This window comes from Lepisosteus oculatus, chromosome 5 (genome assembly GCF_040954835.1).
Source record: "Lepisosteus oculatus isolate fLepOcu1 chromosome 5, fLepOcu1.hap2, whole genome shotgun sequence".
NCBI lineage: Eukaryota > Metazoa > Chordata > Actinopteri > Semionotiformes > Lepisosteidae > Lepisosteus > Lepisosteus oculatus.
Window position 1 is genome coordinate 29,921,373 of NC_090700.1, and position 22,334 is coordinate 29,943,706.

The 22,334-nt window shown below is 46.6% G+C and overlaps 3 protein-coding genes across 16 annotated transcripts in view; 2 read left to right on the plus strand and 1 right to left on the minus strand.

The window, feature by feature from the left end:
• Positions 1–9,267, plus strand: part of bltp3a (bridge-like lipid transfer protein family member 3A) — a 50,327-nt gene extending 41,060 nt beyond the window's left edge. For 3 of the 4 annotated variants that reach the window (XM_015342148.2, XM_015342151.2, XM_069190252.1), the window contains 5 exons: positions 202–352; positions 446–708; positions 1,774–1,882; positions 2,250–2,389; positions 3,988–9,267. In XM_015342148.2, the coding sequence (XP_015197634.2) occupies positions 202–352; positions 446–708; positions 1,774–1,882; positions 2,250–2,389; positions 3,988–4,104 (780 nt within the window). In that variant the 3' untranslated portion in view covers positions 4,105–9,267. The remainder of the gene's footprint in view (positions 1–201; positions 353–445; positions 709–1,773; positions 1,883–2,249; positions 2,390–3,987) is intronic. The other variant, XM_015342150.2, reaches the window with a different exon arrangement.
• A 406-nt stretch (positions 9,268–9,673) lies between these two features.
• On the minus strand, positions 9,674–17,682 carry taf11 (TAF11 RNA polymerase II, TATA box binding protein (TBP)-associated factor). Of its 2 annotated transcripts, none has more exons than XM_015342156.2 (6): positions 17,661–17,682; positions 13,989–14,199; positions 13,236–13,369; positions 12,425–12,512; positions 12,196–12,292; positions 9,674–10,389 (listed from the first exon to the last, which is right to left on the minus strand). In XM_015342156.2, exons 2-6 carry the CDS (start codon positions 14,157–14,159, stop codon positions 10,259–10,261), a joined length of 621 nt encoding a protein of 206 aa, XP_015197642.1. In that variant the 5' UTR covers positions 14,160–14,199; positions 17,661–17,682; the 3' UTR covers positions 9,674–10,258. The 2 variants fall into 2 exon arrangements, with proteins under 2 accessions (XP_015197642.1, XP_006628407.2); XM_006628344.3 differs by lacking the exon at positions 17,661–17,682 and adding an exon at positions 14,466–14,567.
• LOC102698879 (ankyrin repeat and SAM domain-containing protein 1A) overlaps positions 16,032–22,334 on the plus strand; it is a 131,229-nt gene continuing 124,926 nt past the window's right edge. For 6 of the 10 annotated variants that reach the window (XM_069190258.1, XM_069190259.1, XM_069190260.1 and 3 more), the window contains exon 1: positions 16,033–16,641. In XM_069190258.1, the coding sequence (XP_069046359.1) occupies positions 16,457–16,641 (185 nt within the window). In that variant the 5' untranslated portion in view covers positions 16,033–16,456. Of the gene's footprint in view, positions 16,642–22,334 lie in introns of all 10 variants that reach the window. The other 4 variants (XM_069190253.1, XM_069190254.1, XM_069190257.1 and 1 more) reach the window with 2 other exon arrangements.

Below are 22,334 nucleotides of genomic sequence, written 5' to 3' on the forward strand. Positions count from 1 at the left end.
CATGAGGGTGTGGGAGAGTGAGCAGGAGTGTGCATGAGGGTGTGGGAGAGTGAGCAGGAGTGTGCATGAGGGTGTGGGAGAGTGAGCAGGTGTTGGAAAATGTAGTATGAAGTGCAGTCAAGATCTGTAGTTCAAGGAGGGGTATGATATGAAGGTTGGTGACCATCTTGGTGTCTGTGTCTGTGGCTTCGCCTGTCCCAGGTGTCCGTGTTGCTCCTGCGGCTCAGAACAGTGGGCTGCATGGTAGATGTGCAGGGGGATGACCTGGTGGTGGCGCTGGAGTCTCGGGACCTAGTGCCCGAGCAACTGGGGAATATGAAAGTGATGCAGCTCCTGAGTGGACAGGCCCCATGTGAGTAACATCACACTGTGATCTCCCCCTCGGAGGCTTGTTATATACTGTCCTGCCTTGTCAAGTGTCATTACTCTCTTCTTCCTCCTGTAGGTGCACCATTGGCCCACAAGCCTCCATCCCCTGAGCAGAATGCCACTCCGGTGGCAAGGATGCGGATAGCGATGGGCCCAGCAGCCGCCCAGCATTCCCCCCTCTCCGAGACTGTCGGCTTCCTGGAGCTGAAGCTAAATGGCTGCCAGGCCGACCTCCTGACCTCCACACTGGCCACTATTGGGCCCTTCCTGGAGGATGAGCTGAGTGCTGATGTGCAGCCCATGAGGATCCACCTGGACAACACCACTATCACCCTGAAGGTCAGGACAGACAGGAGTACACAACACCACCATCACCCTGAAGGTCAGGACAGACAGGAGTACACAACACCACCATCACCTTGAAGGTCAGGACAGACATGAGTACACCACTCCACCATCAGCCTGAAGGTCAGGACAGACAGGAGTACACCACTCCACCATCACCCTGAAGGTCAGGACAGACAGGAGTACACCACTCCACCATCACCCTTATGACCTGGATAGACAGGAGTACACAACACCACCATCACCCTCAAGGTCAGGAGGACAGGCAGGAGTAGACGACACCACGGTCACCCACAAGGTCAGGACAGGCAGGAGGAGACGACACCACCGTCACCCTCAAGGTCAGGAGGACAGGCAGGAGTAGACGAAACCACCGTCACCCTCAAGGTCAGGAGGACAGGCAGGAGTAGACGACACTACGGTCACCCTCAAGGTCAGGACAGTCAGGAGGAGACGACACCACGGTCACCCTCAAGGTCAGGACAGGCAGGAGGAAACGACACCACTGTCACCCTCAAGGTCAGGAGGATAGGCAGGAGTAGACGACACCACCGTCAACCTCAAAGTCAGGACAGGCAGGAGTAGACGACACCACCGTCACCCTCAAGGTCAGGACAGGCAGGAGTAGACGACACCACCGTCACCCTCAAGGTCAGGACAGGCAGGAGTAGACGACACCGCCGTCACCCTCAAGGTCAGGACAGGCAGGAGGAGACGACACCACCATCACCCTCAAGACCATGAGGACAGGCAGGAGAAGAGGGCATGAGAATGCAGAGACAGAGACAAGTTTCATTGTGACTGTTCTAGTTCCCTCTGGTGCATTCAGCAAGCATCATAATGCTACTACAGGCCAGATGAGCAAATGTGATTTCTGATCTTCCTATCTGCAAGTGTTCTTATGATCTTGTAATCTTGGTTCCTAAAGGAATCCTTGAATGTTCCAGCAATCTAAAAGGCCAGACTAATAGAAATGGACTCCAGACCTAAGAGACTGCTGTCTCTGCATCTTGTATTTTTCTCTGTCATTGTGAGTCAAAGCTGAGTTATCTTTTTCAGGATGACGGGCCCAGGATCTATCCCACCTCCCCTCCGCCTGTGCCCGTGATCTTCTCCATAGACCGTGTCCTCTTGGAGCGCACAGATGATGGAGTCTTCAGGCTGAGAGGTGAGCTCGGTTTTGGTTGAACGTTGGGGTCCTTAATTCTGTTCTTCTGGGCTTGAAATAAACCACTTAAACTCCTTACTGATGTTGGAAACGAGTTGTCAAGAGAGTTCTAAAACACTCAAGATTGTGCCCTTGGCACACCAGAGACCTGGAACAATGGTAATTAGGTGGTCCTAATACATTTTGGTGAAACATATGCTAAAATAGAACAGTTCTTGCTGTAGATTTTATTGTTGGAAACTATTATAATGAAATAGTTTGAGCTCATAGTTTGGATCTGCGTCTGCTTTGATGTCCTACAGGAGTGCTTGTGTGACATCTTTACCATGATGTTGCTGTAACTGAAGGTGTTATTGTTTCTGCCCAGCCCGCGAGTCAGAAACGCCTGCTCAGACTGTTGCTAGGGGTGAGCAGGACACAGAGACCGTGAGTGGAGCATGTTGGGAACAATCAGACCCTGTGGACTGTGACAGTGCTGGACAGGAAGATAAGGTACCAGAAAAACAGGCACGTCCCTTTTGCAAAGATTTGATCTGCTAGGTAGGAGAAAAGATTAGTTTTAGATTGGTGTGCTTTACTGGGAAGACACATTAATTTTTACAGTGGCAATCAATAGTATTCAAACCCTTGGACTTTTTGTACACTTTTATACAGTAAAATGTGAATCACAGAGAACTTACATGGGATCTTTTGCTATTGATATACACAAAACTCTTTGTGTTGTAGTCGTGAAGCCCAATCCTCAGGTGCTGACGATTCCAAATTGGCACAATGAAAAACAATTGGCATTTTCACATTTATATTGAAAAAAATTACTCCTCAATTAGCAGTGCTGCCCATTGACTTCCAGTGGCACAGCCTAGATTTAAACAGGCAGCCTCCAGCGAGGTATATCCAGCAGGGATTCCTCTTGTCTTACAGGAATCAGGCCCTTGCCAGGTACTATTATAAAGCATTCACTGTCCTAGATGATGGCAAAAATCCATCGTCCACTGAGACTCTCCCTCACTGGTTTCAAGAGCTGATCCACAGAATTGGCTCCCGTTGGCCCTCACCTGTGCTGTTAGAAAAGAGATCAGCAGTATCCAGTTTCTCTCTGCACTCTTTAGTCCGCAGTGGAGAGGGTTGCTGAAAACGGCTATAAATATCGCCTGCACTCAGAAATGACTCTAATGGCTCCAAATGGGTGATATTACCTGGATCTGGATACTGCCCAGGAGTTTTCAGTTGCGCTGTATTACAAAGAGCAAAAGCTTTACATATATGTTTATATATAATATATACATATTAATATATATGTATTTATCCAATTGAACATCAGCTTCACATAGGCTTGCAATATGGACTGGTATACGGAGGGACTGCGGTAACTGGGCACCTGCCACTAGAGGTCGCCCAAGCCCCTTCCTTCTGTAGATACTTGACTACATTATTGGGTAGCTCATTCATTCATACAGCTCTTGGAAATAGTCTACCTGGTGGTTGTTATGCACTATTTTATTGGTTAGGAGTTTATGTTTTCAGATGGGGATAATTGGCGTTGTTTTAAAGTATTTAAAGGGTTTGCTCATCCTTAGAGTTGTAAATTGTGAATGGAGTACTGGTACCTCTTGGGTAACAGTATACAGGGGTGTCTTCACCTCTGTTTTAACCGAGTGCTAAAACAGGCCACACAAGCTTTTAATGTGTAATGAAAAAGAAAGAAATCACAACTGCAAATGGTGAAATGTTGGGGAGGTTTATTTCTGGGCAGAATTATCAAGAAAAAAAAATAACAGAGTGTATCAGGAAATGAGCAGAGTATTTGTTTCCTTTAGTCTGTTAGGGCAGAAGCCAATTGGACAGAATTTCCCTTTGTAATATTTCCAATAAATATCTTTCTATATTTATCTATAGCTTTACATTCCTTTCAGGTAAGATAAGACCTTCAGATTGTTGCAGCAGTGAATAATAACTGTAATAGAGTAACCTTTGTGTTGTTCCAAATCGGCAGAATGACACACCTGTATAAGTTCTTAAGATTTTTTACAGCAGTATACGTGTTTTCCTGCTGCTCCACAAGTAAGAGGGTAATCCAAATGTCTACGTGTCCCTCTGTCCCACAGAGTTCGCACCTCCAGTCCCGGCTGGCCCAGACGGAGGCTGCCCTCGCTCGGGCCAGCACAGATCGCGAGCGCCTCCTGCTGGAGATCAGGAAATACGATCCCCTGTTCAACCTCTAACCTCTGCCGCTATCCCAGTGGCCGGGCTTGCAGGACTGCGTGCTCGGCTGTCAGTTGGAGAGCTGCGGGAATGCAGGTGCAAGACCAAAACTGAGGGGTACGGGAGGTGGGCTGGGGGCAGAGAAGGAGAAGAGCCTTTATATGTTAAAAAAGCAGGACAGGCACAACACTCCATGACTTCTAGGACACCTGAGGATGGGAAGCGCTCTTCAGAGGTTTGTTAAACCCACGGAATTTAATTTGGCTTCAGATTCTTAACCCGTGTTGCCAGCAGGGAAATAGAAGCAGAGCTGGGTTTCGCAGGACGGCAGGAATCTAGATGTGCACCAGACCTACACCGCCTGGCTCCTCTGGGTCAGTCTCTGTCCAAAGTACAGAGCAGAAACCATGCCTGGCAGAGGCTTGGATCAGACCCCTTTCCCATCTGTCTTGGCCGCCCCGTCACAGCGCTCAAGAAGAGTTCTTACGTCATCGTAATGTTCGCTTGTCCACTCAGCTGGGATGTGTGCCTTGCAGATCCCACTGCGGCGCACAGACCTGTTTTTATTTCATACCACCCCCTGGGCCCTCGTCCTCCTCTGTCCCCTCACCGCGGGACATGACTGCCCATGGCACTTCTTCATCGTGAGTCTTTTGGCGTTCCGTCAGGCGGCTCTTCTCCCCAGACCTCTGACTGAATCGCCCTGCGGATCCGTATCTTTAGCCTCCTCTCATTTCCCAGTTCAGGATCCACGCACAACGCCCATACGAAACTGGTGGAATCGTTTTCCGGGACGGACAGACGATCCCCCTGACATGACCGCACGCGCACCTGTGGCGACACGGAAGATCTCAGCGGATGTGTCCCGGTTTCGTTGTCTTGCCAAGCTTTCGGGACGTCCCGATTAACACACTGCCAGAGGGTGAATTCTTATGGTGGGCGCCCACCCCTCACAACACCACACTTGAATGGCCTTCCAGGCCTGTTTCTGAAGGCTTTTTGAGAATGTAGGTGTGAGTTTACAATAGACACAAAGTTGCCAAAAGCTAAAGCGAACACTTGACAGACTTGCGATGTACAGCTGATATACCATGTATATGTGTACATACTGTATTTAACTTAGGATTAGATATTAATCATTTCTGTAAGGAGGAGAGCGTAAGTGATGTTCAGCACTTTGAGGACCTACAAGAAGACTTGACAGCGCACTTGACTTATTTAAGACACGTGAGCCACAGTCCTTCCACAATGTTTGAACTGTTCCTCACTTGAATGTTTTTATGGTCAGAAGGTGACATGAAAGAAATTGACCTCTGGCTTACGTCCTGTTGGCTGGACTGGCACCCAAGGGGTTCCGTTACTTGAGGAAAGATGGAACCTGGACCACACCGAGTACTGCACACCGGGGATGAACCTGTTTACACAGGTCTCCCTGCCAGGCTCCTGTCTCACTCAAGCTGAGCAGAAAGCCATAGCCTCTTTTTTTTTACTCCTGGACTCCCGTTCGCTTTGCAAGACGGCTCTCGGACTGAATGCGGCGAATTCCTCATTTCCATTGACTGGCCCGGTCCGTTCTCTGCATCCGTGTCCTCGGAGAGGGAAGATGTGGGAGTTGATACGGCGTTAGATAAGTGCTAATCGAACTGCCTTGAACCTCCAGTGGAGCTCTTTATACCAAGTGCCGGAAAACCGACAAAAGACGATGAAAGCTGACACTTGCGAATATATGCCAACATATGTGATGCCAGGGACTCACTGTCCCCGGTTTTATGGTGCCAAAAGGGCGGCTGGCACGTAAAGGGTTTGTCTGGCGTGCCAAAGCTAAAGGCCTCCGAGTCACTTTTTTATCATGAAATGTTTTTGAAGGTGGTTTTTCACCAATCACTCATCCTAAAGTTAACTTGGTTGGTGAACTCCAAAAGCGAAGGCTGAAATATAAAGTTACCTCCGATTGCTAAACTGAAAACAATCTGATTGTGTGAGGAATGGCTGTCGTATCCGTGCCGTAGGCAAGATCTATCGATCTTATCGTTTTTCCTCACTGGGAAGATATGTTTTTATCTTGGGAACTGACGTTACGGTGTTTGCTTCTGCGCACGTGGGGTGGATTTGGGATTTTAAAGTGGGTCAAAAAGTACATATGCACGTTTGTACATGTTGTGCAGCAGTATATTTGTAGCAGATTGGTTACATTTTTATCACATCTATCTGTTTAGTCCAATTTGTAATTTGTAAAGGTGGTATTAGCTGCCTTTTTTTGACAGAGATGTACACAACTCTTCTGAATCATTTTCTGTTTTATTTTGTGTGGAACAAAGGCATTTTTTAGGTAAGACACATTTTCTACAGGTCTCCGGGAGCTGATGTTGCACCATGTTAATTCTCAGTGTGAGTGGTTAATACTGAAGATGGATAACTTACTACTGAGTGAAATCTATGCAGCAGTTTTCCAAGATGTAGACACCTACAGAATTGTAAGGTAAACTTCTACCTTCAGTGTGTAACCACACTAGGTGGCAGTAAACTCAGTCTTTGGGCATGAGGTTACAGTGCTGCTCACTGCTGCTGTATAGAAATGTGCTCTTGAGCCAGGAGGTGGCAGTAGAGAAACTTGTCTTCTGTGGTTCTAAAGGACAGTGGAGTGTAGGACAGTGTCCTCTTCTGACTGTGGCGTCTTAAACAGAGTTCACTCTTGACTGCTCACACCAGGCCTCAGGGTCCGCAGAGCCTCTCCAGGCTGTTCTTACAAAATCCTGCAGATCTCTCACCCTATTTAAAAGGGTTGAAAATAACACTAACAAAAACAAATGTGCACCAAGTGTGATTTAGAACCTGTTCAGACTTGTGTGAGTTTAACTTGGCTGCAGAATCAGTGTTTCTGATTTTTGCTTTGTCTGTGCTCTTGCTCTTACTTAACAAAGCAAAAAATGGTTTTGTTTTTATTCTGGGTAAAAGCAGAAGCTAGATTGGAAGTTAACTGAAAGTTTTCAGTTATTCTAATGAATGATCTTTAAAAGGGGCAATGTTCCTTTTCTTGTTTCCAAGAAGCTTCTCTATCAGTTCCCCTAACTCCTAAGCACATGGTTGCCGAGCGTGGACTCAACCTTTCTCAGACAATGAGACTGGGTATAGATGTGTGCTCTCTCTACACTTTATTCTGGTTCCAAACTAATTGCTGCCATTAATTGATCTGATTGCGTGTTCTGTACTCAGGCTTCAGTTTCACAAAAACCATAGTACAGTTGTTCTCAGTCCTGGTCTTTTGTTTATAAGGCCTTTTGTCAAATTTGCTTTCAAGGCAGAAAGAGACTTGTAATTGGTATGAACCTTGTGCTAACGGATTTCAGGGCTGCCATCAATCAGATGTGCTAATATATCAGAAATATAAAGCTGAAATCTAATTTGAGTTAAGTAGAAGGAAAAACAGTGATTTACTGTGGGGGTGTCAAATACTGTCATTCCCTCCTGTGCCTCTTCACCATAACTTGATAACATTTTAAGAGCTGTTTAGTCAGAAATGGGACAGAGTTTATTAAGGTTTTGTTCTGACGTTGTTGGAAATAATGTATTTTTGAATACGGGGCCTGGGTGCAGCAAGCAGATCAATCACCAAAACCTGTTTATTTTGGGGCATCTCTGTTTCTTGTGGCTCATACACCCCCAGCGTCTTAGATGTTCTGTACAGCTCTAAATACACACTGAATGTGATATCTGCACTAGACCTAAGGGCAGTACCTACCCAGTCTGCCCTTGTCAAGCTGGGTATGTGATTAAAGAGCAATGGTGGCTTGATATAACTGAAAGCCTGTCTATCCCAAATTTCAACCTTTAATTTATCCACTGATGATCCAGTAATTTGACTGTTCACTTTAAAATGAATGATCGAGGTCAGAGAATCAAGTCTGGTTTGAGGATAGCAAAAGAAACACTTTGTAGATCACACAAGTGTTAAAAACTCCCCCACAGTAGTGGTCTTTCAAGAACGTGGAAGAGCGTGCTTTCAAATTGTGTGGCACAAGAACTGCGAGACCATTAATGTATTTTGAAAATGAACATTAATCGGGTTTTTTTCATCTACATTACCCCATGAGAAGAAATTATTGGATCACAATTTTATTGTCTGAAATACTCTTGATTTTTTGCTAATCCGTAGTTGATTTTGAGATTGTAGAGCAGAGAATGTTGTGGTGCTCTGGGAGGGGGGAGAGGAAGTGCCACAAATGTTAACCTGAAGAGAATGAAAGTGTATTTGTTTTACACTTGCAAAGTAAAACAGTTCAAAAGGTTATTCCAGCACAAGGCTACAAGCTCAGTTCCTACATTTTAAGGTCTTATGGTCATGTGATTACCAACAATATGCCATGTTGGCCTCTCATTCTGGTATTCAAAATACTATTCCACTAGCCTACGTTTTTCAGCATTCTTGAACAGTGCAGGCCAGAGCCTTTCGGAAAGTGGTCTGAGCTTGTGGCGACACGTTGGCACCGTGGTTAGCATTGCGGCCCTGCGTTCAGTGCCAGATCTGAGGTGCCACAATCCAAAGACATACTGGTAAGGTAACTGGCCCTGGTGTGAGTGCGAGTTTGCGTCTGCCCTGTGATGGACTGGCGTCCCGTCCAGGCTGTATCCAGTCTTCCACGTGTTGCTTGCTGGGAAAAGCTCCGGCTCCCCTGCATTGGATGAAGTGGTTGGAAATATAGATGTGTATATACAGATATAACAGATATATAGATGGATGATTTGAGCTTGTCTCTCTTGGTAGTAATAATGCTTGCACTTATGAGAAAAATGACTACAGCCCTGTCCCAGAAAAAGCACCAAACACACATTGGTCAATGTTTTGGAAGAGTTGCTTCATCTACTAAAATCAACTATGATATTCAGAGTTTGAACTATAAAGTTCACTCTAAGCCAATGTGAGACAAACTGCACGACCTTGAACTTATATATGTAACTCAGAAAATACTCCTTGGGTATGATGGCTTTTCAAGCTTGATGGGATAATTCTGGAGTCTGTGACAGTATTTTAACTTATTTATAGAGTTTTGCTTTTATTTAAAATTTTTAGACTTGTGGTTTTTAATGTTATTATATATTTAAAAAAATGGGTTCTGTGAACCAGTACTGTACGTGAGAGGCTATTTCTAAGTTATATTAATAAAAAATCTAACATCTCTCTGCTGCACGCTAGTCTTATCTGTGGTGACTGCTAAAGAAGGATGGGAACAAACTGTTCTCCCTAAATGGCTTCATCAGTACGAGTATGAAAGTTAAAAAAAAAATCAGAAACCGAAAACTGATATCAGCTGCCTGACTAATAAGAACTCAGGAACACCCCTAAGTTCTCCTGAGATGGTGTCGATATCTCGTTGTGGTGTTCTGTCACGGTCTGGAGTGAGATACACAGCTCTGAGGCAGCCATGGACCAAGCAGACTGGAAATCAGTTCAATTTTCAAATGGGGGAAACCTAGTACAGTAGTAACTGGGTAACTCAGTTTTTACTCCAGAGAAAAACACTCATTTCTGAACAAAGTTTTGGTTAACTGGAAAATTGAAGTAGGACACTTGTTTTCCTCAATTAAGCATAATTGAGAATTTTAACTGGGTTTTACTGGTAAATAGTAAGCTTTCACTGTTTATATTTAGTACAGCATAAAGCTTAAACTGGTTGGCATCTTTCAACGTTTTACACAGCAATCTTACATTACACATCTGCTTGACGTCTCATTTTAGCTGTTTAGGCAGAACAGAAGATGATGGTTTACAAAGCCATCCATGTGCAGGGTAGAGTTCTGGAAATCAGCCAGCTCACTGGAATAAAAGCAGTTTTGGCAGAAAGCTGCATTTACCCTCTCAGTCCACCTGCCTTCATCAGGCCTGTTCTGGGACTTTTCTGGGGATATGGAGCTGTTTTATTTCCACGGTGCAGAGAGTTGGGAGAACGAGCAAGGGAGAGAATCTAATCCATAACCGCTGGCAGAACAAGATCTAGACCACAGTGCGAGGTGCCCGCCTTGAAAACGCACACCAGTTCAGGACGGGACAGCAGGGACTGCTGGCGATGCACCGCTGTTCTCCCTCGGTCTCGGGCTCTCTGTCCCACAGGGGCTTAGGGAGAGGCAATGTCGACACAAAGTCTGTCAAAAGACGGGACAGCTCTCCCAGATTCCCGCCTAGTGGAGCAGGATGCGCTTGTATTTGGTGTTGGGAATCTGCTCCCGGTTCTTCAGCCTCCTTACTGCTTCCCTCATGTGCTTCGGCTGGAGTGGCGGGGTCTCCCCCCATTTCTCACACACGTCCAGAGCTGGGACAACGACACAGTTAGGTCAGAATTCCACAGAACAGCAGTGTCCTGGCACACACACCCACCACCAAGTGTTCCCAAGTTCAAGTGCTGCTCACAGCCGCTTGACACACTGAAGCAAAAGCCTAGTTAAGACCAGCTGTCAGCAGATGTAATACTGAAGAGTGCTGTACTGCTTGTAGGATATTCCAAGCTTGAAGGCCTATTATGAATAAAGGTTTAGGGATGAAAGCATGGAGCAGAAACATTTCAATACAGCGAGCAGAGTTTAGCTCCACATTGAAAAGATTAAAGACCGGTTCAGTCTGTGGAGCTAACCTCTGTGTTCCTCTGCCGCTCTCACACTGATACAGCTTCCTATTTCAAGTACTTTTTGACAGATTTCCCTGTGCTTTGTTATGTGTACAAGAGACTACAAATCAAAGTCTGAAATGGACCTCAAGGCTGAGCAATAGGTATCTTATTTCCTTCCCTGTAAGAAGGCATAGGTATCATCTGGATTACAGACTCACAGAATAATCAATAGGAGGGTTCCTCAGTGCTGCTTTGAGTTGTTCTCTGCTCTAGCTGTTGTGCACTCTGCTACCTGCACCAGTTGCAGAAAACATTCCTCAAAGGTGACTAGATGGAGTATCTATGTGGTGCTTAGGCTATAAAACCCCTTTTTGACATCTCAATCTAAGGGTAATAATCCTAAAGTACAGGAAAGCCAAGACGTGCATTTCTCAGGAGTTAACTTCACATGACGCCTTCTGAACTTTTTTTTTTGTTATCTCCCCTAAGATAATAAAATGTATGGCATGATACTGCTATTCACGTCTGTACATTAAATATTGTATCGGTGAGAACATAGAGGTGGTGCAGTCCTACAAGTACCCAGGGGTATACCTGGATGATAAACTTCAGGGGATACTGACGCCCTCTACAAGAAAGGTCAGAGCCAACTATTTCCTTAGGAGGCTCAGGTCCTTTGGTATATATGGAACACTACTACACATTTTTTATGAATCAGTGGTGGCAGCGGCCATCTTCTACGGTGTTGTGAGCTGGGCAGCAGCATCATGGCAAGAGATGTAGACAGACTTAATAAACTCATCAAGAAGGCTGGCTCTGTGTTGGGGCTGAGCCTTGACTCCCTGGAGGTGGTGGCAGAGAGGAGAATGCTGACCAAGCTCACAGCCATCATGAACAACGCCTCTCAACCGCTACATGGGAGTGTTATTAGGCAGTGGAGCACTTTTAGCAACAGCCTGCTCCAGCTATGGTGTTCAAGAGAACATTTCCGCAGGTCCTTCCTCTCGGCAGCTGTCAGGATGTATAACACTGCCCTAGGCTAGGCCTGCTAGCCCTTCATCTGCTCATCTATGGACATCATGTTGCACTCATGTACTTTTTGAACACTACATTAATATACTGTTGGTACACTGTGGTATTTCCAATCTCTATATATCTATGCGCATTTTGACTATTTTACAGTGACTATTGGCATATTTTACACATTTTTTGCTATTTATATTATTTTTGCATTCTTTATATTTTTTAATTACTCTAATGCTGTAGTTATTTTAATTTTAGCCTATTCTGATATCCGTCTTGCTTTTCTTGGGCTCGGCTGCCGTAACACCTCAATTTCCCTTCGGAATCGATAAAGTCTTATCTTATCTCTCTCTTATCTTCTGGAGAACTTAACTCATGTAACCTGTAAGTGATATTACATAGGAGATTGCTAGGTAGGATGATGACCACTGATGTTTGCCAGGTCTTAACTCCAGCTGATGAAAGACTCAGAGCTGAAAACTCCCTTACCTTCCTCGACTACCTCCCCAACAAAGACCTTGGAAATTCCAGACATTGCGATGACCACGTTCTGGGAGACCGAAGACCCGGTAATAGACTGGATCAGCTGGAACCAACCACAGAGATCCAGTACAGAGTCAAGGATCAGTAAAAAAAAGGGCTTCAGACCCAAAGTGAAGAGAGAAACATTTTCACTGCTGTTCTACCAGTGTCTGAAGAATGTAAAATACCATCTTACCCTTTTAATTGCAGCTTTTGGAAAAGCGGATCGCCGGTACATCTCGTAACGATTCAGCTGCTCTTCTGAAAAGGAGGAAACTAAAATCCTGTGAGAACACAAAAGAACGCAAAAACGTGAGATTTTCTTTCCTGACATTGTTTTGACCATAGCAAGAGAAGCCGTTAGCACCTGCATCAACCTCATCAGCCTTTCACATTAGTTTTCATTTATCAGTCCGAGAGATCTTCTGACCCAGAAACCAATAAAAAGGGTTAAAAAGGAGACGTGATGAAGGAAAGAAGAAGTGTAAAACGAAACCAAAGTGTAAACTGAACAATGGTCTGAACAGTTCACTAGATAAGATAAAGAAGATAAGATCACTTTATTGGCTATAAACAATTTCAATTAGGAGTTTGTCTTTTCACATACCCACACATTACGTTCCAAGACACACAGACAGGGAGACAGAAGCTTGGGGTTGGAGCGCAGGTTCATCCACTTATACGGCACCCATGGAGCAGCTGGGGTTAAAGGCCTTGCTCAGGGGCCCAAGGGAGTAGGATTACTCTGCCGGCCGCGGGATTTGACCCGGCAACCTTCCAGCCACAGGCGCAGATCCTTAGGCACAGAGCCACCGCTCCGCCCCAAAACTTGTGCCCGAACTGGCTATTGAACTCGGATCGCCTAGACATAACCTCTATCAGCAAACCCGCTGTACCAACAGGCTGCTGGAATGAGGGGAGGTGTGTGGCTGACTGCTGTCAAAGACGCCCTTGTACTCTGGCAGAATGGCATAAGGACGCCTCTCCACCCTCCTCCATCAACTCACTGCATCTTCTGGATCTCGTCCTCGTCCACCTTGTGCCTCTTCTCTTTCTTCTTTTCGGGCTCAATTTTCATCTTCTTGGCCGGCAGAGGGTGACCAGCCAGGGACGCCTCTCCCTCATCGCCGGGACCCGCGTCCTTGAACCCAGAGGAGAGACGGGAGTGTGAGGATGGGGAGGCAGAGGCTGCCACTTAGTTTGGCACTAAAAAAATAAAATAAACGCACAGCTCGGCCTCCTGAAAGGACCGAACTGTGACAACTGGGAAGGGACACAAGGCCGGGCACAACCAGGAGCAGACATGAGCGCACACAAGTGGAACTCTGAAGATGACACAAGACCTTGTGTTGATGCTCAAACAGACGGCGTATACTCATCTTGCAATCTTATTTCTGTGAAATAATCACCCCCAAAATCTTACATGTGAACACTCTGAGCACTCACTCAACTCTGAGCTGTTGTCCAAATACTGGCCACACCAGGCCTAACTTTCATGCTGGTCTGTGGTTACTTTTTAAAGGGCTAAATACAACAAGTTTAATTTCAGCACTTTGTAGATGGGTCTCAATGTTAATTATCCAGAACCTTACATCTTACATACATTATTGGCACTCGAGACATTTATTTCGAAAAGGTGACTTCCGAAAAGTCGTATTCGTCGCTCTCATAAAAGGTAAAGTATGGCGTTTACATTGTAGCCACAGACGGGTGTTCAGTTACATTCCTTAACTACAGTAATACAGTAAAAGGCTCTTCACCGGTTTGTCGTCTTCCTTGGTGTCCTGAGGATGCTGCGCTGCGGTGGCGGGGGACTCCGCGGCTCCCGGCTCAGCCAGCGGTGCATCCTCGCTGTCTGTGTGCGGGGGCTCGGTCGTACCCTCCGCCATCTCCGGCCCCACTTCAGTTTTTACTTGGGCAGGGTCCGCCATCACCAGCTCCCGGTTACACCGTGCCTTATTGCCCTAAAGACTGAAACGAGTGTGACCGTCAGGTTTAGCGCTGCGTTTAACCGAGGTCTCCTTCAAACGTTCATATAGTAATTACTTCCACTACAGCTATAATATCCCTGCCTTCAAATAAACCATATGAAATGCAAAGGAAAACTAGGCTGAAAAACAGAAATCTGTCCAATTGTTTTTTTTTAATGAACAGAAAGCTCATTAATAAGCTCGTTCTTATTTTACAATGCCACGGAAAATCGTTACAACAACAAGATAAAAATAAATATAATTCACCCGAATGCCAGTTTCCCCTTAACACAAACCCAAACCGTCTGAATGTTTACTACTTCTTTATCAGTCTCGTAAAGTACTTCCTCTTCCTGTTTGAATGAACTTTATGCGCCGCCCAGAACGAAAAACGAAGCGAGTTCCACCGACATTGCCAGGCTCTGGAAAGTTTAACAGGTCGTTATTTATTTTACGATGTGCTCCTAATATCAGATATCTGAGGATACATAAACCAACCGTAGCCATAACATTTAGTGTGGATTTCGCTTTTTATGTGTTGAAAGTGATATAATCTATCAGCAATAGCCTAAACGTGTTTTTTTTAATCTGAAAATGTTTCATATGAACAGTTTAGGTCTAATACGAGTGACACGTGATTATAAAAAAATACAAATATATTGTAATTGTAGCAAATAGAACTCTGCTGAGAGCATGTGGCCAATTTGAAACACATTTAGTTAAACGGTCCCGTAAATGTCATGGCGTTGAACAAAGAGCAGAACATATTGAGATCCCGACCCGGGAAGAGAAGAAAACGCAAGAAACAGCTGGTCTGCCAGGGGTGTTGGGTTTGCTGGGCGTACAGAAAAAGATGAAGAATCTTTTAATGAACAACCGCATTTGAAGTGAAGTGACCTGATCAGTGCCATAACTGCATTAGTAAGGAAGCTGCTGTCTGAAACTCAGCAGACTGTATTCAAATATTGCTTTTCTACATATGACTATGGAACTGCACTACAGGAATTAACCATGGGAACGGAATTTTAGTGCGGAGGAGGGCAAAGCCTTCAAATTCCATTATCTGGATAATACATTTTAGGAGAACATAACAAACGGTTAAATATAAAACTAGGAAATAAAGTTGCCTCCTGTAAATAAGCAATTGATTATTTTTTTGCTCTCCTACCCTAAGTCTAACTTGGCAGGCACACCACGCAACAGCCCACAGGAGTAACCTGCTGACTCCACAGAGAAGACACCCCAGCACAGAAGAATATCCGACATCCAGGCAGGTCGGTACCAGGACTGAGCTTGGGTGGGGCAGGAGAGTTTAAAGTCACCCTACCCGACAAAATCCATTTCACGAGCTATACCTGGAACAAACCGTGTCGATTAAAATGTATTTCTCACAAATAGAAGCTCAACCTGTTTAGGATTCAGCTCCATTACTGGCTTCAGAGATAACGTCTACATAAGCAAAAACCACAGCCTCTTAGACTACACTTAAGGGCTCTAGCCCACGCGTGCTATGCTCCGCAATTTTGCCCACCCAAATAAAAGTCCCCCACATATCAATTTATTTCAGTATTTGCAGGCTGAACAGCCCTATCTGACTTACACTTGTTAATAGCGGATATCCGTTATAGTTAATGAAGTGTATGTGGTAATATTGTTTTCTCGTGTTTGGTAGTTCCTTTAATTTGTAGACACATCTAAATACATTCTGATACATTTAACGTGTTACATCTGATTTGTTTCCGACACAAAGAAACTGATACGAATATTTATTTCTTTGTGCTGAGCTGCATTAAAACGAAATGCGATTGTCTTGCAATTCTTGGCATTCTCAGCGCATTATTAAAGTGACTTAAATCCAGACTTGTGGGGGAGGTAGTGGGTGATAGGATTTCACTACCGGTTGTACCAGGTATGGGGTAATGGGGCTGTTGTGAAATGACGTTGGAAAGTAACCAAATGACATCATGAGGAGGAGGCTGTCCTAAGGAAGTGACGTGTCGGGGGGGCAGTCGGAGGAAGTTTGGCCGGTGGTGGTGCTGAAAGAAACTTTCCCTGGAGCGGCGGAGTGGAGCAGGGATCCGGGGCGCGAGTTGCCGCGAGGAAAAACATCGATCAACTGTGGAGGATTATTGTCAGTGGGAGCATTGCTGTTGGAGCCTGGATACGCGTCTTGGCCTCTGGGACACCAGGCTGAAAGGGAATCGCCTGAGCCGCTGCCTTGCGTGTGCCTCCCTCTTTGGCTCCATTCTCGAGCCGAGATGGGGAAGGAGCAGGAGCTCCTGGAGGCTGCCCGCACTGGGAATCTGGCCGCCGTCGAGAAGCTGCTATCCGGCAAGCGGCAGTCGGCGGGGATCGGTGGAGGGTCCTCGGGAGGCGGAGGGAGCGGCGGCGGAGGAGGCGGCGGTCACAGTTCCTCATCTCACCCGCTTTCGAGTTTGCTCAGGTGAGAGGTGGGGGGAAGACCGGACCTGCCGGTGCAGGTACAAGGAAAGGGAGAAGGGGTCCGGCCCGGGTGGAGGAGGAAAGCAAGAGAAGGAGGAGGGGGGGTTTGTGCAAAACGCGGTTTGAAGATTATTATTGAGTGGGTGAAAGAGTGAGTCTTCAGAATGCCTAAGCGTAACCCTGGGTGTCCAAAGCACACCCCCCAAGATTTAATCGTTTTTTTCTTGGACAAATACAGTTTTGAGCCGATAACAAACGATCTGATAGACCCAGTTCAGCCCACGTCTTTGCAAATATTTTTTTCCCCTCAACTCTCCTGTCTCTGACGCGGACCTCAGCACACCTTTGCTATCGGGTTGCGCCGGGCAAACATTCTTTGAATATTTGCTTCCACATTTCAAGAAGTCGACCTCCCTTTCCTTACCTCGCCATGTTTAATAACACATTACGGGCTGGTGCACACTGCAAGGGAATCCGTCTTTTGTTTGGCGCTTGATATGCTCGAAATCAGTTCGTGGGAAAAACGTGTGACAAATTTGGTTGGGTTTATGCAGATGTCGCAAGATATCGCTACTGTCATTTTTTTCTTTTGTGTAGTTGATCGCAAGGCACCCACTTCGATTAATTTTGACGTGCGATATTAAGAACACCTGACAATTATTTCCCCATGAAGCTGATGAAAAATACAAGAGACAACAGAAGAGCGTCACAACACGAAGAGACGTTATAATCCCTTTAACATATCAGACACCGACCAAGAAATAGGTCATGATTATTTTTGCCTTCGTTGCGCTGTTTTGCTGTTTTGTATATGCTTCCCCGGTCGTTTGTTTTGTGGTTTCGTGTTGTTTGTGCACACTTTCGAGTTTGCATCTTTTTTAAAACAATATCAGTAAACAACGCGAAAACGTCTACGATGCCGCTCGTTTTTCCACGCGTGAAATCTGGGACTGAAACGTTTTCTGTTCTGTGGGTTTTCACCGGTGCGCGGGCCGGGTGGACTGGACTCCCCCGCGGTACCTGGGCGCGCAGGAGGGGCGAGGGTGTGGAGAGGGGCACTGCGTCCGGCGTGCAAGGAGCTGTCCGTGCTGCGGTCATTCATACTCCTAGTAGTCCAGCATGTGTGAATTGCACTCCTCCTCCTTCTCCTGAGCGCTCTCGGCGAGATGTGTACTGTAAATACGAACAGTGTGCATTTAAAAAAGACGCCCGTAGTCTCTCACAGCCTTAGCAAGCGCGGAGCTGAGCCACCCTGCAGGCGTGTGTCACCGACCTGACTTCGAAACCTAACTCCAAGCAGCTAACGCGTCACCTCTTTTAATTGCAGAAAATGTAATTAAACATTGAAAGGAGGTAGAAAACTGCAGTTTAATTTCATCAGAAACTTAAATCGGAGAAGCTGAACGAGGGTGCAGCGAAATTCATTTCTGATAAGGAAAGAGAGCCGTTTTCGTGTCTGTTAAGTGGTTCTTTAAGCGTCTGTTCTTCAGTAACTGTGTTTCCTCCTAATCTGTAATAATTTAATCTGGACACTGACGGAAATAGCCGAACGCATGTGCCTCTTAAAACCGTACAGTTGCCTAACGCTATATTGCACAAAGCATCTTTACAATGGCGAGTCTTGACGATGTCTATATATAGATACAGGCTTCGATTACGAAATCCTTTCAGACAAATTAACGCTTACAATTTAAGGTTCGTTTAAGATTTTCATGTCGAAAGAGTCATTAAGTCATTAAGACCCCTTTTCCTTTTACTGTTCTGGTAACCGTTTTTTTAAACGGTTTGGAAGTAGTGTCCCTGAAAGAAGATTTAAAAACACTAAAGATGGTAAAGCTGTTACTGTATGAAGGTGCTACCTCCTCTCGTTTCATCGGTTACCTCCCCCGAAAAGATGACCGAATGAATTATCTGATAAAAAGGGGAACGCGGTAAAAGAAATTATGACTCCTGTTATAGCGCATCTATGGGCGGAGGGCGGAGATAACTCACACTCCGTAAACATCGACTTGATGCGTCGTAAAATTAGTCCTGACATGCTGCGCGGTACTTGATGTAATTACATTAAAACCCTCTTAATCGGAAATCCAATTCGGCGGTGTCATGCGCTTCGAGTGGCCCCCGGCATAGCCCGGCCCCCGACAAGTGAAAGCTGAAGTGCACTTTGTAGGCTCTGGAGAGCTCTGCTCGGCTCGATCAATGGCTGGCAGGCGTCCATGAGCGAAGATAATGATGACCTTAGCATGTGTTTTAAAGTAACTAACTCGGATGAGGAAGACACCCCTTGCGTGCCCACCCTCAGAGCTCCGCATGTCTACGCGATTTCCCTTCAGAGCACTGGGCATCATTGCTTTAAGTGCGATCTTTTCTCTCCTCTCGTTTGACTTGAAAGAAAAAAAACCGCACATCAGGCCTTCGGAAATAATCGTGTTCTGTGGTACCCCGTCAATATTGATTAATCGGCCAGTTTAATGATTCAAATCTTCGGGCATGTCAAGTTAACCCCAGCTGTGTTTTTCATCCAGTTTTTATTCGTTCCCAAATCCTGATCCCGTAGTGTGGTTTTGGTCAGGCTTTCTAAATTCAGAAAATACACGAACCGTAGTAGTGTTTGTGATGAAGGGTAGTCCTGCCAAAAATTCAGAGGCAAAGAAGACGAAGGTTCTGAGATCAACGGCTGGCGAAAAAAGCCGTTATTTTAAAAACCAGAGCAACACTGTTTGCCTTTAATAATGCAGTCCCCTGCTGAAGTGAAGCATGTAGCTGTCAGACCGATGTGCATTTACCGGTACAGCGCCGAAGCGAAGGACCTAAAATATTAAAGATGAGAATAGGAGGCTCTTCTTTACACAAAGGGTGGCGGGTGTCTGGAGTAGGCTGCCCAGCCATATTGTTGAAGCCGACATCCTGGCTTCTTTAAAGAAAGGACCGGGTGAGATCTTGGATCAATTTGCAACCACCGAACGAGCTCGATCGAGTGACTAGCCTCCTCTCACCTGTAAATATGCGAATGGATTTTGTGCAGGAACATCTGCTTGTCTGTTCAAGTTTCCATATGCAGGATTCAGTAGTTCAGGTCAGCTCATAATACTGTAGGTCTGCGTGGCGTGTTCCTTTTTTTAATGCTTACCATTGTGTGTCAGGCAGACTAGTGTGCAGGGCTGATATTTGGACCAGGTGGTATATGACGATACTATGAGAACTGAACCACTCTGCAGACAGAAATGTTGCTAAATTCACTGGAGTTTTATATGGCCAGTGTTCATGGCACTGGATCAGCTGGGACTAGCTCCCAGGTGCCAGTACTGTGGTGACTGTGTGGCTGGTAAGTCTTTGCTGAACTTTACCAAGCTTTGGCTGTGAAAGTGCATAGCATCAGAAAAACATGGGCTTAGAGAAATCAAAACTGCGAAGTGATGTGTGTGTTTTGTGCCACCTTATCTGTCCATTTCCTAACCACTTCATCCAATTAATTCAAGGTCTTGGGGGAACTGGAGCCTATCGTGGCAAACAATGGGTGCAAGGTGGGGTATACCCTGGGCAGGATGCCAGTCCATCACAGGGCAGACACACCAGGGCCAGTTTTCTCAGGAGCCAGTTAACTACCAGTATGTCTTTGGATTGTGGGAGGAAGCTGGAGCACCTAGAGGAAACCCACATGAACACGGGAGAACACGCAAACTCCACACAGACAGCACCCCGAGTCTGGAATTGAACCCAGAGCTCTGCGAGGCAGCAATGCTGACCACTGCTCCACCGTGTTGCCCACAGTCCAATCCATGGCTCTTCTTTTAGCCCCGGTACAGAATAACGTCGTTGCTCCTGAGCAGATTGGCTTCAGATTCTGTGGTTGTGCGGCGTGTGTGTGTTCTGAGCCTGCGTTTCCACAACCGCCTGGCACTTCCGAGTGCCCAGCCCGCTGTGCCCAAGTGCCAGGCCTCTGCTGATTCTCTAGGGCCCCGGTGCCCGACTTTACAGCAGGCAGCCCACCTTGGCCGTTTTTCTTCGGGCAGGATCACGGAGTCAAGCGCTGGAAAGGCGTTCTGTGAAGAAGGGCCTTCTGCTTTTTTGCTTACTCCGCGGCGCGCGCGTCGGGACTGCGGTTTCAGTCAGGACGGGGATTAACGGAGCCGCCGGGCCTCGGGAGAAGCGGGCAATGGGGCCGAACAGTGCCGAGCTCGCTCCGTCTCCTCACTGGCTGGGGGTGGGGGGAGGAGGGTTGGAGAGAGAGCCTTCCCTAGCGTGCTCAGGCATGCCGCGTTGAGACACCTCAGCGCAGCAGTCTGCCTTGCTCTGGAATGTGCCTGTTCCTCGCCCGGCTTCTCGTGCGCGCTTTGACAACAAGCCAGCTTGCGAACGTGCTTTTGCGGGGAAGAGCGCTCGGAGAATGCGCGCGCGCACGTGGGACTGGAATTCCATCTCGATCCGGCCTGACGTGGCCGTGCTTCCCTTTCTGGCTGGACTGTCCATCCGTCCACTTTGCCCACCGCTTCTTCCAGTGTGGGGGAAGCCGGTGCCTATCCCATCAAGCAGTGGGCACAATCCAGGTGCATCCTGGATGGGATGCCAGTCCGTCACAGGGCAGCGATCACACGTACTCACACCAGGGCCGACTTTCCCAGAGGCCGGTTAAGTTAATCTATCAGTCTGGTCTGCGGACTGTGGGAGCAAACAGGATTACCCAGAGGAAACCCACCCCAACAGTGGGAGCACATACGAACTCTGAAGTAAAAAAGAAACTAGAGTCTTAGTTAAAGCCCCGAGATTGCTTTTGGCAGTGTGAGTCTTTAGCCTGGCATTGGAGGTCGGCGGTGCGTGGGTTGTGTTCAGCGTTGAAGGTTTTTCACACTGGGTGAAGTGAATTCAATCATTAACGAAACCGAATAAACAGGCGTCTTATCTCTCAGTGAGCCTGAGGTCACAAAGAAAAGCCCCCCCCCCCCCCCCGTCAGGGGGGCCTACCCTGGCGTTTTGAAAACCAGAAAAAATCCACAAGTTTGCAGTATATTTATAATAATTATAATTAATAATAATTGCTTACATCATAATTTTTGGACACTCCACTCAAAGCACTTTACAGGTAATGGGGTCTCCCCTCCGCCACCACCAGTGTGCAGCATCCACCTGGATGATGCGACGGCAGCCATAGTGACCAGTAGTCTCACCACACACCAGCTATCAGTGGGGAGGAGAACAGAGTGATGAAGCCAGTTCATAGAGGGGGATTATTAGGAGGCCATGATTGGTAAGGGCCAATGGGAAATTTGGCCAGGACGCCGGGGTTCCACCCCTACTCTTTTCGAGAAACACCCTGGGATTTTTAATGACCACAGAGAGTCAGGACCTTGGTTTTACATCTCATCCGAAGGACGTTATTTCCTTATTTCCTTCGGATACCCTGCTGGCTTCTTTCGATATGCCTGTCTCTGCTGTCTGTGCTCATTTCTGAGGCTTCATGCTGCCTGGCCATGTTGGTGAAGCATCTGGATGCGACTCTTGGATCAAGTAACAGCCAAGAGGGCCAGCTGGGCTGAATGGCTTCCTCCGGTTTGCAGCTCTTCGTTGTTGATGAACTCCGATGTTGCCTGACTGTGTCAGCTATCAAGGAACCTGGCTTCACCGCTTCACCGCTTCACCCCTGGGGCTGGCAGTGAGGTGTTCCTGGATTCGGGGCACGTTCTGCTCTGAGCTGTC

Bases quoted from the DNA above. Each gene is read 5' to 3' on its own strand.
- taf11 (XM_015342156.2), bottom strand. From the start codon at position 14,159: ATGGCGGACCCTGCCCAAGTAAAAACTGAAGTGGGGCCGGAGATGGCG. The intron at 12,513-13,235 runs GTGAGTTGATGG...GTGTTCTCACAG, and splicing joins GACGAGATCCAGAAGATGCA to GATTTTAGTTTCCTCCTTTT. The intron at 10,390-12,195 runs GTAAGGGAGTTT...TCGTTGTCCCAG, and splicing joins TGGGGAGGTAGTCGAGGAAG to CTCTGGACGTGTGTGAGAAA.